This window comes from Nannospalax galili, unplaced genomic scaffold (assembly GCF_000622305.1).
Source record: "Nannospalax galili isolate Female #2095 unplaced genomic scaffold, S.galili_v1.0 scaffold1437, whole genome shotgun sequence".
NCBI lineage: Eukaryota > Metazoa > Chordata > Mammalia > Rodentia > Spalacidae > Nannospalax > Nannospalax galili.
In genome coordinates this window covers 1747789-1761911 of record NW_008341050.1, presented here as the reverse complement: position 1 = coordinate 1761911, position 14123 = coordinate 1747789, and the positions used below count along the sequence as shown (strand labels likewise).

Below are 14123 nucleotides of genomic sequence, written 5' to 3'. Positions count from 1 at the left end.
TTAATTATTTTTATTTTATGTGTATGCATATATTGCCTGCATGTAGGTAAGTGCACCTGTGTCATGCAATGCCTAAGGAGGACAAAGGAGGCTGTTGGATCCCCTGGAACTGGAGTTGCAGACAGTTGTTAGCTGCCATGTGGACCCTGGGATTCAAACCGGGGTCTTCTGCAAGAACAGTGTTCTCAACCGCTGAGCCATCTCTCCAGCCCCCTCCCCTGGTACTTGCTATCAATGACCTAGAGTGGTTAAGCGTCTTGCATTGGGCTAAGTATTCTGGGAAAGGCATTTTTCTTTTTTCTTAACTTCAAAGAATTTTTCTCTGTGGGGGCTGGAGAGATGGCTCAGCAGTTAAAAAGTACTGACTGCTCTTTCAGAGGACCTGAGTTCGTTTCCTAGCACCCACATGGCGGCTAACAACCATCCTTAACTCCAGTTCCAGCGGATCTGATGACCTCTTCTGACCTCCGAGGGCATTGCATGACACAGGAGTACCTACATGCAGACAATGCATTCATACACATAAAATAATAAAAATAATAAATAAAATATAAAAAAGATTTTCATCTAAATGAAATCATAAGATGGTTTTTAAATTTTTTTAATTATTTTTATGTGTATGAGTGATTTACCTGCATGTATGTAAGTGTACCATGTATGTATAATACCTGTAGAGGCCAGAAGAGGGGGTGGAGATCCCCTGGAACTGGAGTTACAGGACAGTTGTTAGCCACCATGTAGGTGCTGGGAATTGAACCAGGGTCCTCTGGAAGAGCAACAAGTTTTGTTAACCACTGAGCCATTGCTCCAGTCCCTGTAAGGTACTTTTGAGGTGCATGGTTCAGGTCTGTGTGGGCAGGAGTGCCAATATGGTTAAACAGGTTAAACAACAGGTTGTTGTTTTTAGCAGTCTTAGAAAAATGAATATTGTATTTGTGGAGACAATCTGTACTGATTTTGTCAGTTGTGTGAAGTGTGGTATGTGAAGTCCTCACAGCCAGTGAGAAATGGGAAGCCTAAGCCAGTTCCCATAGGGAGCTTTCCCATCATCTTACTATTCAGCCTCACAAAGACAGGGTGGACAGTGACCCTCCTCTTGTGGAACAGCCACCTGAGTGGAAACGAACACTTGCTTCCAGGAAGGAAACAAAGCAGATGGAAAGTGATGGAGGTGGTCAGGGAAGGAGCCGGGGGAGAGGACCCTGGAGCCGAGTCCTGTGTGTTGGCCCAGCAGAGAAGGTCTAAAACAACATTTTGTACGAAGAAGCATGGTCTTGGGGGCACACATCAAATGGAAGCAGCTCTGGTGAAGAAACCAGCTTGACAGCGCCCCCGGGTGGGGAGTGGCAGGAAGTGCCAGGGCCATGGTGTGAGCAGAGGCTGGGGTGAGGAGGGGTGGCCGAAGACCCAGATTCCCATCCCCAGGAGTGGCCGAAGACCCAGATTCCCATCCCCAGGAGCCTTGGGGGATTTGTGCTGTGCTCTGAGTTAGGCATGGAAGTTTGCTGCAGCTGGAGTGAGCTGAAGGACCGGGCTGGATGTCTGAGAAGCTTGTGCAGACAGGGCTAGGAGCTGGTGTCTGCTCAGCTGTGCTCAGGTGCTCGTGGGCGCCCCCGTGTGTTCGGGGTAGGAAAAGGGTTGGGAGAAAAAGGTGGGCTGGGAGTCAACTGAAAGACAAAGCAGTGCTGATGAAGGAACAGGAGAGAAGAGTGAGCCCCTTGAGGTGGGAACCGCCACTGCCTAATGACAGAGTCCAGAGAAAAGGAAGAGCACACCCCAGGTGATCCCAGAGGAGGCCGAGGATGGCCAGAGGGCAGGAAGGGAGAACAGAGGGGCTGCAGGAGAGAGGGGTACACAGCAGCTTAGGCCCCTGGATGAGACTCAGCAGGAGTCACCCTCTCACTGGAGGTGACTGAGGGTCCTCCCAGTGTGCTGTTTTAGGGAGGGACATTACAGAAGAAGAGGGCTGAGGGTAATGAGCAGGGGAAAGTGAGTCAGGAGGGTGATGCTCTTGAGAACTGTGATTGATTATCATGGGTGGTAGTGGGAATATTTCCCAGATGATCCAGTGCCCACTGCCAGCTCCTGGAGGGCACATCTGGGTGCTGCTCCCTCAAAAGACGTCTGGTATCTGCTAGGGCCTAGCACACAGTGGTGCTCACCAGATGGGAGCTGCCGTGGGAAAACTTGGCATTTGACTTCTCTTTCTGCCTCTGGTGTTTGCTCCTAGCAGGCAGAGCACTGGTTCAGCACTATCTAGAGAGTGCTATCTCATGGCCCCTGTACCTAGGCAGAGCTGGGCTGGGCACAGGCCCTGGCATCTTTCACTACTGGCCAGGGTATGCTGCAGGGGTGGTCTCTACCTGCACCTTGGCAGGCAGACTAGGGAGCTAAGAGCCACTGAATAGGAGAAGCTGAGAAAGGGTTCATAGGAAGCGGTGGTAGATGCTTCCAGCTCTTCCCAAGAGCCAGGCAAGTGGTGCAGGACCAGCCTGTGCCTGTGAGCCTTGGGAAGCAGGTGGCACAAATGTTCATACAGATGAACCTGTCACAGATGTCCCACTCTTTTTTTTTCCAGATAGGGTCTTACTGTGTAGCCCTGGCTAGCCTGGAACTCACTATGTAGACCAGGCTGGATTTTATCTCAGAGAGATCCACCTGCCTCTGCCTCCTGAGTACTGGAACTTAATGCCATCACCTGGCTAGAATCCACTTCTTACACAGGGCCCCTTGCAGGGCAAGCTCTGTTGAGCCTTTACCCAGTGCCCCCCACCCCTAATCTGGGGCCTCATCCCTCTCCCTCATGACCCTGTGGCTTCTCATACACACCCCCGGAACCCACAGCTCTCCAGGTGGCCACCTGGCCCTTGGACTTCCAAGGCTACCCAGGAGCCTGTGTGGGTGGGCGAAGGAACTACGGTCTGCCAGTGTTCAGCCCTGCTTCTTCCTTTTAGGGCAGTACCAGAAGGCTCATAGGAACCTTGTATTGTTCTGAGGGTGAGTAGGCTGGGCCAGCAACTCCAAAATAGAAACAGTCACTGGGAGGAGAGGAAAAGGTTTATTAGAAGCTTGTCATCAGAGTAACCCAACTCTTAAACCTGGTTTTGGTTGGGGTTTTTTTTTTTTTTTTTTGGTCTTTTTTTGAGATACAGTCTCCCTGTAGCTCCAGCTGACCTGGAACTCACTATGTAGACCAGGCTGGCCTCGAATTCACAGAGATCCGCCTGCCTCTGCTTCCTGAGTGCTGGGGTTAAAGGCATGTGCCACCACACCCAGCCTGGTTTTGGTTTTGCTGGGCTAGAGAATGAACCTAGGGTCTTGAGCATGCCAGGCAAGGACTTTTCCACTGAACTTTGTTCCCAGACCCCTATTGACTTTATTTTTGAGATAGGTTCTTGGTGAATTGACCAGACAGGGCTTGAACTTGCAGTCTTCCTGCTTCTGCCTTCTGAGTAGCTGTGATTACAGATCATGACCAACAGGCCTAATCAATTCTTAAATCTTACCAAAGGTGCTAGACCCAGGAGGGAGAATACATACCTCCCACTCTACCTATACCTTCTCTCCCATCTCTTTTAAAAATATTTTTTTTATTATTGGTGTTTTATGTGTATTCATGTATTGCCTGCATGTATTTAAGTGTACCCATGTGATGCATTGCATGCAGAGGACAGAAGAGGGTATCAGATCCCTTGGAACTGGCATTCTGGATGGTTGTTCACCACCTTGTGGGTGCTAGGATTCAAACCTGAGTCTTCTACAAGAACAACCAGTGCTCTTAACTGCTAAGCCATCTCTCCAGCCCTGTTTCTCTCTCTCTCTCTCTCTCTCTCTCTCTCTCTCTCTCTCTCTCTCTCTGAGACAGGGTCTCCCTGTAGCCCCAGCTGGCCTGGAACTCACAAAGATCGCCTGCCTCTGCCTCTTGGGTGCTAGGATTAAAGGTGTGCACCACCACGCCCAGACCCATCTCTTTTTTAATCACTTCCATGTACCAAATGTGTTCTTCATACCAGTCTTAAGCTATGCAAGTGCTCTACCACTGAGCTACATCTCCAGCCCCCCTCCTTGGCCTCTCTGTGCAATCCAGAGACCCTGGAAATACAAATGAAGAATCAGCCTACCACACTATGTTTGTTTTTAGCCAAGGATAACCTTGAACTTCTGATCCTCCTGCCTCCACCTCCCGATAGCTGGCTGGGATTACAGGTGTTTACCTCCCACACCGGGTTTTACGCAGTGCTGCAGATCAAACCCAAGGTTTTGTGCATGCTAGCCAAGTACTTTGCCAGCTGAGCCACATCCACAGCCCTGTGTTATCCTTTTGTATGATGGGTGGTTTACAAGGGTATCACCACAAACGTGCACTGCCCTATGACATTGTTGGTCCCAAGCTATTATAGGACCATTATACTTTTGGGATCACTGTCTTTATGGTCTCCTGTTTACCTAACCATCCTTTGTGACCTGGATTCTGCATGCCTTTCACCTGTGAGATCAACAGAGACACTGAGGGAGAGGATAAAAGGTTTGCTAGCATTCTATTCATTCATTCATTATTGGGAAAGGGTATCACTATATAGTTCCAGGCTAGCACAATGGAACACTGTAGTTTTTACTAGCATTGACCTTAACAATATTCCTGCCTCAGCTTCCTGAGTACTGAGATTATAGGTCTGTTTCATCATATCCTGACTCTTTGTTAGCATTTTAGGTGTTGCTGTTTTTGTTTTCAAAAAATTTTTAAAATTTTTTTTATTTTATGTGTATGAGTGTTATGCTTGCATGTATGTAAGTGCACTCATGTCATGCAGTGCCCAAGGAGGACAGAAGAAGGTATCAGACCTCCTGGAACTGGAATTACAGAAGGTTGTTAGCTACCATGTGGGTGCTGGATTCGAACCTGGGTCTTCTGCAAGAGACTCCAGCCCCAGTTTTTGTTTTTGAAGGGAAAGAAAGCAAAGTTTATTAAGAACTAGAGTAATAGCTCCCTGCCGTAGCAGCAATATTTGGTTGTTGGGCTTTGTTGGTGGTGGTATTTATGTGTATGAGTGTTTTGCCTACACGTATGTATGTACATGGTGCACATGCCTGGTGCTGGTGAAGGCCAAAAGAGGGTATCATATCGTCTGGAAATAGAGTAATAGACAGTTGTGATCTGACGTGTGGGTGCTTGGAACTGAACTCGGATCCTCTGCAAGAGCAGTACATACTCTTAACCACTGAACCAACTTTTGTTTTTCTTAAGACAGGGTCTCAAGTAGCCCAGATTGGTCTCAAACTCACTATGTAGCTGAGGATGACCTCGAACTCCTGATCTTTCTACCTCACCTCCAGAATGCTGAGATTATAGGTGTGAGGCTACCATACCTGGCTTTTGTTAGCATTTTAAAATGACCTATTAAAGAAACCTCAACCAAGTGTAGTGGAGTATATCTGTAATCCCAGCTGTTGAAATGCTGGAACAGGAGGATAAAGAGTTCCAGATCAGCCTGGACTACATAGTGATATCCTGTCTCAAGGTAGGGACACCTGAAATCTCATGTTTTGAGAGTGGGCCTGGGGTCTTGTCTGACAGACCAGGCCAGGATCTTCAAAAGTCTGGTGGAAAGATGTCTCTTTGTTCCCCATCTATAGACATGGACATCCTGACTGCCTGTCTCTTCACAGGACAAGGTTGTCTCCCACCTGAAGAAGACAAGTCGGGTCCCAAGTGATGCCCCTGAGCTGAGTGCCTGTGGCCAACGTGAGGAGTCCCATGGCGCCTCCTCTCTTCATGGAGAAAGGATTTGCTTTGTCCCAGGACTGCTGGGACTTCGTGCACAGCCTGAAGATGAGGAGCAAATATACCTTGTTCCTGGTCTTTATAGTGATAGTTTTCATCTTCATTGAAAAAGAAAATAAAATCATATCCAGGTGAGGGACTCAACCACAAATCTCTTTTATCAAGGTGGGGTGGCTGAGGACAGAAGTGACTCTAAAGCTTCCTGTGGACCAGGACACATATACCTTCAATAAGGAATCACCAGGACCCTCCTGTGTCTTAAGCTGAGGTCATGAGCATAGTGGTAAAACAGGCTCCACACATGGGCAACCCAGGTTGGCATCTGCATAGTGGCACTGCCCAGCTGCAGTCAATTAGGCAAAGCACTTCATTTGATTGAAGTGGTTCTTCTTCATAACTTTTGACTAATGATGCAGCATGCTTTGTTGGAAATATTAATTAAGAAAATGCAAAAGCATTTTGCTTATAGCCCACTACATAGCTGTTGCCTGGTCTTTGCTGGTTGTGACTACAAATTATTATTACTTTACTTCCTATTCTAGAACTATGGCACATCCCCTCTACAAGTCTTGATGTCACGGGTAAGGGTGAGCTCATGGGAAGGCAGGGTCCTGGTATGGCTACTCTGGTGGGTAGGGCCATCATGGACAGCTGCCTGGGTCGTATATCATTCAATTCCAGGGGAGTGCCCCTCAGGTAGGCCACTCTGGGAATGTCCCCACACCTCTTGAGTTGGCAGTGTACTGCTATGAACAGTGGGCCTTCTGGATACAGAGCCATTTCATAGGCCTGATCTTCTAGGCACAAGACCTTCATGAAAGCCCCATGAAAGGACTGGACTGTACAGCAGCCCACCTGGTCCTCCATGTGAATAATCAACTCATGCCTCTGCATACCGTTGCAATTCTACCTGAAAGCAACTATACCCACTTGCACCCAGGCAAGCCAGAAGTATCAGGGGTGTAAAGCACCTCTGAGTCCCCTAGTGAAAGTGAGCCTTATGTGCCTGCAGGGGTGACCCCCAGGCAGCCCACATTCATGAACTGTTTCACTTCCCTACCCAGTCCTCCCTGGGTTATGTGCCAAAGAAACCACATTCAAACCCTAGCCTCTAGGTCTGCTCTGGGGTAGCCCCAACTAAGACAGACTTAGAAGACTGTTTACAGTTGCACAGAGGACAGTCCCCTCCCCCTCCCCCAAAATCATTCACTCTTGCTCTTGTCCCTTTGCCCTTATCAGGGTCTCAGACAGGCTGAAGCAAATCCCCCAATCTGTGATGGATGCCAACAACACCGACCCAGCCCTGCTCTTGGCGGAGAACGCATCCCTCTTGTCCCTAAGCGAGCTGGATTCTGCCTTCTCCCAGCTGCAGAGCCGCCTGCACAACCTCAGCCTGCAGCTGGGCGTGGAGCCAGCGGTGGAGGCCCAGGAGCCAGAGGGGGTGGCAGAGAAGCCATCCCAGCCTGCCAGCTCAGGACCCCGGCGTCACGTGCTCCTCATGGCCACCACCCGCACGGGCTCCTCGTTCGTGGGCGAGTTCTTCAACCAACAAGGAAATATCTTCTACCTCTTCGAGCCGCTGTGGCACATCGAGCGCACGGTGTCCTTCAAGCCTGGAGGCGCCAACGCGGCGGGCTCGGCGCTGGTCTACCGCGATGTCCTCAAGCAGCTGTTTCTGTGTGACCTGTACGTGCTGGAGCCCTTCATCAGCCCGTTGCCGGAGGACCACTTGACTCAGTTCATGTTCCGCCGGGGATCCAGCCGCTCGCTCTGCGAGGACCCGGTGTGCACACCCTTCGTCAAGAAGGTCTTCGAGAAATACCGCTGCAAGAACCGCCGGTGCGGACCCCTCAATGTGACCTTGGCCGCTGAGGCCTGCCGCGGTAAGGACCACATGGCCCTCAAGGCTGTGCGCATCCGACAGCTGGAGTTCCTGCAGCCGCTGGCAGAGGACCCGCGGCTGGACCTGCGTGTCATCCAGCTGGTGCGCGACCCCCGGGCCGTGCTGGCCTCGCGCATGGTGGCCTTCGCGGGCAAGTACGAGAGCTGGAAGAAGTGGCTGGTCGAAGGACAGGACCCGTTGAGGGAGGAGGAAGTGCAGCGGTTGCGGGGCAACTGCGAGAGTATCCGTCTGTCGGCAGAGCTGGGCCTGCAACAGCCCGCCTGGCTGCGGGGCCGCTACATGCTGGTGCGCTACGAGGATGTGGCGCTCAGACCCCTGCAGAAGGCGCGCGAGATGTACCACTTCGCGGGCATCCCCTTGACCCCGCAGGTGGAGGACTGGATCCAGAAGAATACCCAGGCGGCCCACGACGGCAGCGACGTCTACTCCACGCAGAAGAACTCCTCGGAGCAGTTCGAGAAGTGGCGGTTCAGCATGCCCTTCAAGCTGGCTCAGGTGGTGCAGGCCGCCTGCGGCCCGGCCATGCGCCTCTTCGGCTACAAGCTGGCGAGGGACGCTGCTTCGCTCACCAACCGCTCCATCAGCCTGCTGGAGGAGCAGGGCACTTTCTGGGTCACGTAGGGGGGCCCTGGGACCCCTTGGACCCCTCCTCGTGAAAGGTTGGCCCAGCTTTCCTCATACCCAGGCCGGCAATGAGTCGCAGCAAAGGCAAAGAGCCAAAATGGGGAGCTCTGATTGGAGCACAGCCCCTCCTCTAGCAGTAGCGCCCCCCCCACCCCCTCATCCCCCGTCCAGCTAGCCTCCCCTGGGGCTCCTCTGAGAACAACACAGTGCCCTGTCCCTTTGACCAGGCTGGTCACACCCACACCTCAGAGCCTTCAGCGTCCTGAGTAGGCCCAGATGTGTTTCTGCTTCTGCCTGTTGATCCCCCGTGGCTCGCTTTCTCTCACACACAGAAACACACATGAAGCACAGAAAAGCCTGGAGGCTGTGTGGGCCAGAGTCCAAATATTTAACGACCAGAAGTGGCTAGGCCCTCGATAGTCATTCAGACCTGCTGTAGGCGGTGTTAACCTTTTCCTATCTGAGACAGAGAAACCTGGGGCCTAGTTGGGTCCTTACAAGGCAGAGGGCAGCCCAGGGTGAGGAAGAGGGCATTTAAAGCTCCCAAGGTGACAATGGCTGTTCACCAATCAGTACAAAATGATTTGATTCCCCATTCTGTGTAGAACAAAACCCACAAATATATATATAAAGACCCTAGGGCTAGGGGGTGTGGTTCAGTGGTAAAGCCCTTGCCTAACATGCACAAGGCCTTAGGTTTGGTCCCCAGCACTACAAATACAAGGTAAAACAAAGCATACATACAAACACAGCACACAGATGAGAACACACATATACACATGCACACACACTCGTAGGTACAGAAAACTTTTCCCATTCTTTATGGCCATAGTGTTTTTCTCTATCACATTCCTAAAAAGGAGCTTTCAAATATATTTTAGAGTTATTTGAAAGGGCACTGCTCCCTGAGCAGGGCTGGGATTGAACAGTTGCCTAAGCACTGACCCCTGAGTGTCTGGGATTCTTGTGGCTACCACCTCTGACCCATCCACATGGCATGACTGGCAGGCAGCATGTTTACAGGTGGTATGGTCAGCCTTCAGATGACTGCGTTCCAAAGGTCCCATTGAGCTCAGCTCACTGCTCAGGAGCATGTCCATATTCGAAGGCTGCCTGGGCCTGACCAGCAGACCCAGCTTCAGTCTCTAGAGGCAGTAGACAGCTCACAGACACTAGTATGTCCAGCCAGGCTTCCCTCATCTGGGGCTGGCCAAGAACTTCCGCAAGCTCTGAAAGAAGTCACATCAGGGCTCACCCTCCCTGAGCAGCCTGCCTTTTCCCTCCTGGTAGACAGAGGTCAGCCAGTGAGTTGCCATGGTTAAACTAGTGTCTAAAAGGAATGTCTGCTTTAAGGTTCTGGGAAGAGGCTTGCTCAACTTGGAATAGGCTGGGGTTTTTTTTTTTGTTTGTTTTTGTTTTTTTAAGTTATTTATGGCTTGGTGCTTTTTTTGTTTTATGGCTGTTTTTGGCCTTGTTTCTTTAGGAGTACTGCTCAGAAGCAGCTGGGTTTGAGCTGAGGAGGATGGGGAGGCCAACAAGGAGCACTCATTTCCTGGCAGAGGGGAAGACCAGAAAGGGGGCTTTCCCTCAGGTATGATCAGAGCCACACAGAGGCCCGAGGCTGCCTACAGGCAGTTCTGTGTGAACTCCATGTGGACTGACTCTCAGAAGCCACCAATGAGGCTGGAGCACAGTTAGGAGAATACTTGCCTAGCATGCCAGAAGCCTCAGTTCTTAGTACTACACAAACCAGGTATGGTGGCACATGCCTGTAATCCCAGTACTCAGGAGATGAAGGCAGGAGGATTCAAAGTTAAACGTCATCCTCAACTACATACTGAGTTTGAGGCCAACCTAGGCTACATGAAACCTTAACTTTAAAAAAAAGGCCACCAGCATTCTTTCCAAGTATCCTGAGCAGTCTGTATTTCCCCCTGGAGAACAAACTATGTTTGAAAATCCCTCATAGAGTCCAACACATATCCTGGAGGGAGGGGAGTAAAGTGTGGGAGTCCAGCTGGCACTGCTTCGGAGGAGGAACCAGTGACCCAGCAGGACACTGCAGTTTTTGAAGGTGAGGACACTGGCCAACTTGTGGGTTCATTATCTCCCTGGTCACTACGGGGTCCCATGCACAGGGGAGCTTCAGTCCTTTGAACAAACCTTTCCTCTGGGTTTTGACAGTCAAAGAACAAACTGTGCAAGAGGCTGGCTCTTATTTGGGGTCAAAGGGACACTAGCTCTTGGTACTTGATAGGGACAGGAAGCTGTGGGTAGGCTCAAGAGTGCCAGCATCTTCCCACTCCCTCCCACTATCCCCACCCAGGCCAGGGTCCTGGCTCTGTTCCCCACATGGGGTGGGGAGGCTGGTCTGGGCACCTCTTTCCTTCTTTCCTGCCTCTGGGGCCCAGGCCTCCATCTCTCAGCTCTCTGAGGACAGTTCCCAGAATGGATCTTTGGGACTTCTCAGGACATTGACAATGTTGTATACGCTGCAAATTGACTTTATTTATTTTGTGAAAAGAAGAGACTGATAATATTATTTGCAAGGGCTCAAAGCTGTACCCAAATCAAGAGGTACAGTAATAATAATAGGAACCATTCACATGCCACACACATCAGGACACCTGGAGACAGTTCTGAGGACGAGGCAGGACCAAGACAGTGGCACCAGCTCATGGTGACCCAGAATGCTAAGGAGGTTCTGCGACTTCTCTCATTAATCTGAAAAAACCAGAAGAGGCCGTTTTCTGCTATGATACCTTTGCTCAGGTGTCTGAGATAGGCGTGGCCTTGAAACAGCCTCTTGAGGCTCAGCAATCTGGTATGAGCCCTCAGGTTTGGGGAGGGACAGTATAGGGGTAAATATTGGCTGTATCCACTGGGCATGTGCTGGAGTTGTGTTTTAGGGCTCTCAGCATAGAGCTGGGTGGAAAACGTGATCCTGCCAGTGGCATGGGGGCAGCTGCTAACCCAGCTCCAAAGAGGAGCGGGCACCCAAGGGCCCATCACAGTAACATCCTTTCCTACCATTTTGGTTACCACGGAAGGGGCTCCAGCAGGAAGTCATGGGTCTCTGTCCCTGATGAGCAGCCTGGCCTGTGTGGTAGGAAGGCAGCAGAAGCACTGAATGGCTTGATCCCAGCTCTAGAGATCTGTTAACCCTCTCTTGTACCAGAACCTGTTTCAGTTGAACGTGGGCTTATCCCTTGAGAGGTCCTGGACTTTTAAGGATAGAAGCAGAAGATTGGGTGCCTGAATCCTCTCCTACGACACCCACAAAGGCAGAAGATGGTTCAAAGACAGGAAGAGCAAGGGGTGGGGTGGGGATCAGACCCTTGAAGAAGCCAAATGGGTCCTGCCAACCTGTCTGCACCAAAAGAAACAACATCACTCAAATCAAGGCCCCAAATTGGTGTGTTGTTTGTGAAGACCTTGAGGTATGGTTCAGCTTGATGGGAAGGAGGAGATGGGTTTCCTGAGCACAACTACATCCCCTCCCAACTTCCCACATTCTCAGAGAGACTAGAACCATGCTTTACCTCAAAAACATGAGGCAGAACTGGCAACTTCCAATGCCTTAAGATCCTTTGACCTGTATCCTCTGTCATTACATGGGAACAGACTCCTTATGTGTTTCTAAGGACAGAAGCATGACACTATCATAACTGTCTTAGCTCATGCTGCAGACCAGCTGCTTAGTGGACAAACAGAATGACCATATCACATGGTTCTGCCAACTTTGGGCTTGAACTTGACCCCCTGCGAAGTTCCCATCTCACCTGCATAGTCTAGTCTCTGTGCCTAACAACTGTCCTCCCCTCCATCGTGGGCCCTACAGATACTACCTTTGGGCCTAGACCTGGACCCTGCGTCCTGCCTCACTGCCACACAGTACAGGACATCCCCTTCCCAGCCCGCACAGCCATGACATGTACATATATGTTCACATGTATGTACATACATGTGTGGTACATTCTGCTCTGCCTCTGGTGCTGCCCCACATGGCCCCAGCTTTCTTGCAATCACTATCCCAGATGTCCTCACTGTGGTCACAGACAGCCACAGTCAATCTTTCATCTCCTGGAAAGGCCAGGCCTGCCCATCTGAGAACTGGCCTGGTGCTCAGGGTCTGCTTTGTGAAATAGAATGTGAACCCTTTGCCTGGTGGCTTACCTGACTTATTTAATTAAAAATGGAAACATACAACAAACAAATTTTGTACTGATTCTTTTCACTTGTTCTTATCAATAACTGAGTGCTAAAAACAAACAGGAGAAAAACCATTAATAGGAATAGGAAAGACTTCCAGCATGTTTTTCCTACCCATGCTCAAAGGTTGTAGGCCCAAGAGGAACATGGGTAAATGTGGGGGGTGGTAGCTGGAAAATGTTCTTTGTGACCCCAGGATGGCCAGACTAGTGCCTGTGCTTGGAGGAGCCAGCTAAAAGCATGACATGAGGTATTAGGGGCAGAGACAGGAGCATTAGGGCAGCCATCATGGAATCTGTGACAAGGTCCAGCTTTGTCTGACCTTGGACCAAGTCACTTGCCTTCTCTGGGCCTCCCTTTCCTTTAGGAATGAAGGGTATAACTGGCTTACAAACACTGTCATCAAAAAGTCTCTTTAGAGATTCAAAAGTGGGCTAGTTGAAGGATAGATCCATTTTACATGTTAAGCTTGTGATTTCATTTTGCCTTCAACCAAACTTCAAAAACCACAGGAGAAGCTGGGGACTAGTGTCACACACCTTTAATTCCTGTACTCAGAAGGCAGAGGCAGGCAACCTCTGTGAGTTCAAGGCCAACCTGGTTTACATAGTAAGTTCCAGGCCAGCTGGGGCTATAGGAAGACTCTATCTCAAAAAGATAAACAAAAACAAACACAAAACAAAACACACAGGAGAAGATGTCTAAGGACCTTTTCAGCTAAGGAATGTAATAGAGTTCTTTCAAGTTGGAAATGCACTGCTCTGCCATAATAACTTTAGTGTGAATTAGAATTCAGCCCTGTATTGATCAGTTTTCTGTTACTGTAGCACATACCTAGGATAATCATCTTACAAAGAGAAAACATTTATTTTGGCTCACCGTTTAAAACATTTTGGTCTATGATTGGGCCAAGCCATTGCTTGTAGGGCTCTAGTGTGTGTGTGTGTGTGTGTGTGTGTGTGTGTGTGTGTGTGTGTGTGTAGTGGTTACATCATGACCAGGAAATGATAAAAAGAGACTGGGGCCCACTCTCGCATTCAAGAGCATGTCCCCAATACTTAAAGATCTTCCACTGGGCCCCACCTCTTCCTGGTAACACCCTCTGGGTAATAGCACTTTAACTCATGAGTGTTAAGGGCTCTCAAAGATGCAAACTGTAGCAAATCTTGTTTTTTAAGATTCATCTGGATGAAATAGGCATTTCCCCAGGGAGGGAGATGGGAAAGTTCCTATTGGGACACAGGGAGACAGAGCTGGGGTAGTTTGTGAGTCTGGGGACTTGGGGACAACTGTGGAGAGGTGGGGGAGGGCTGAGCCCTGAGGATGGTGGCTCCTGAAGAGAAGAAAGGACAATGGTGAGGCACAGCATGAGTGGAAGGGACTCCCTTCCCAAAACTCAACCACAAGCCTCCAACTTCTCACCCATTTTGAGACCCTGACAAGTTATGCTGTTTCCACATCAGCCCTTAGTGTTGTAGTCTGCACAGTAACCCCCAGCCTGCTGTCTCCCTCTAGTCGGACTGTCATCTGCTCTGGATTCAGTTAGCTTAGCCTCTGGGCTGGGCTTCCTGTCACAAATGACCCCCTAGAGAAACAAATTGT

The 14123-nt window shown here is 50.0% G+C and overlaps 1 protein-coding gene across 10 annotated transcripts in view; it reads left to right on the top strand.

Annotated features, from left to right (window-relative positions):
- Window positions 1–12522, top strand: part of Chst3 (carbohydrate sulfotransferase 3) — a 36203-nt gene extending 23681 nt beyond the window's left edge. For all 10 annotated transcript variants that reach the window (XM_017799024.2, XM_029565143.1, XM_029565144.1 and 7 more), the window contains exons 2-3: window positions 5668–5913; window positions 7022–12522. In XM_017799024.2, coding sequence (XP_017654513.1) covers window positions 5756–5913; window positions 7022–8306 — 1443 coding nt within the window. In that variant the 5' untranslated portion in view covers window positions 5668–5755 and the 3' untranslated portion in view covers window positions 8307–12522. The remainder of the gene's footprint in view (window positions 1–5667; window positions 5914–7021) is intronic.
- Window positions 12523–14123: the final 1601 nt, after the last annotated feature.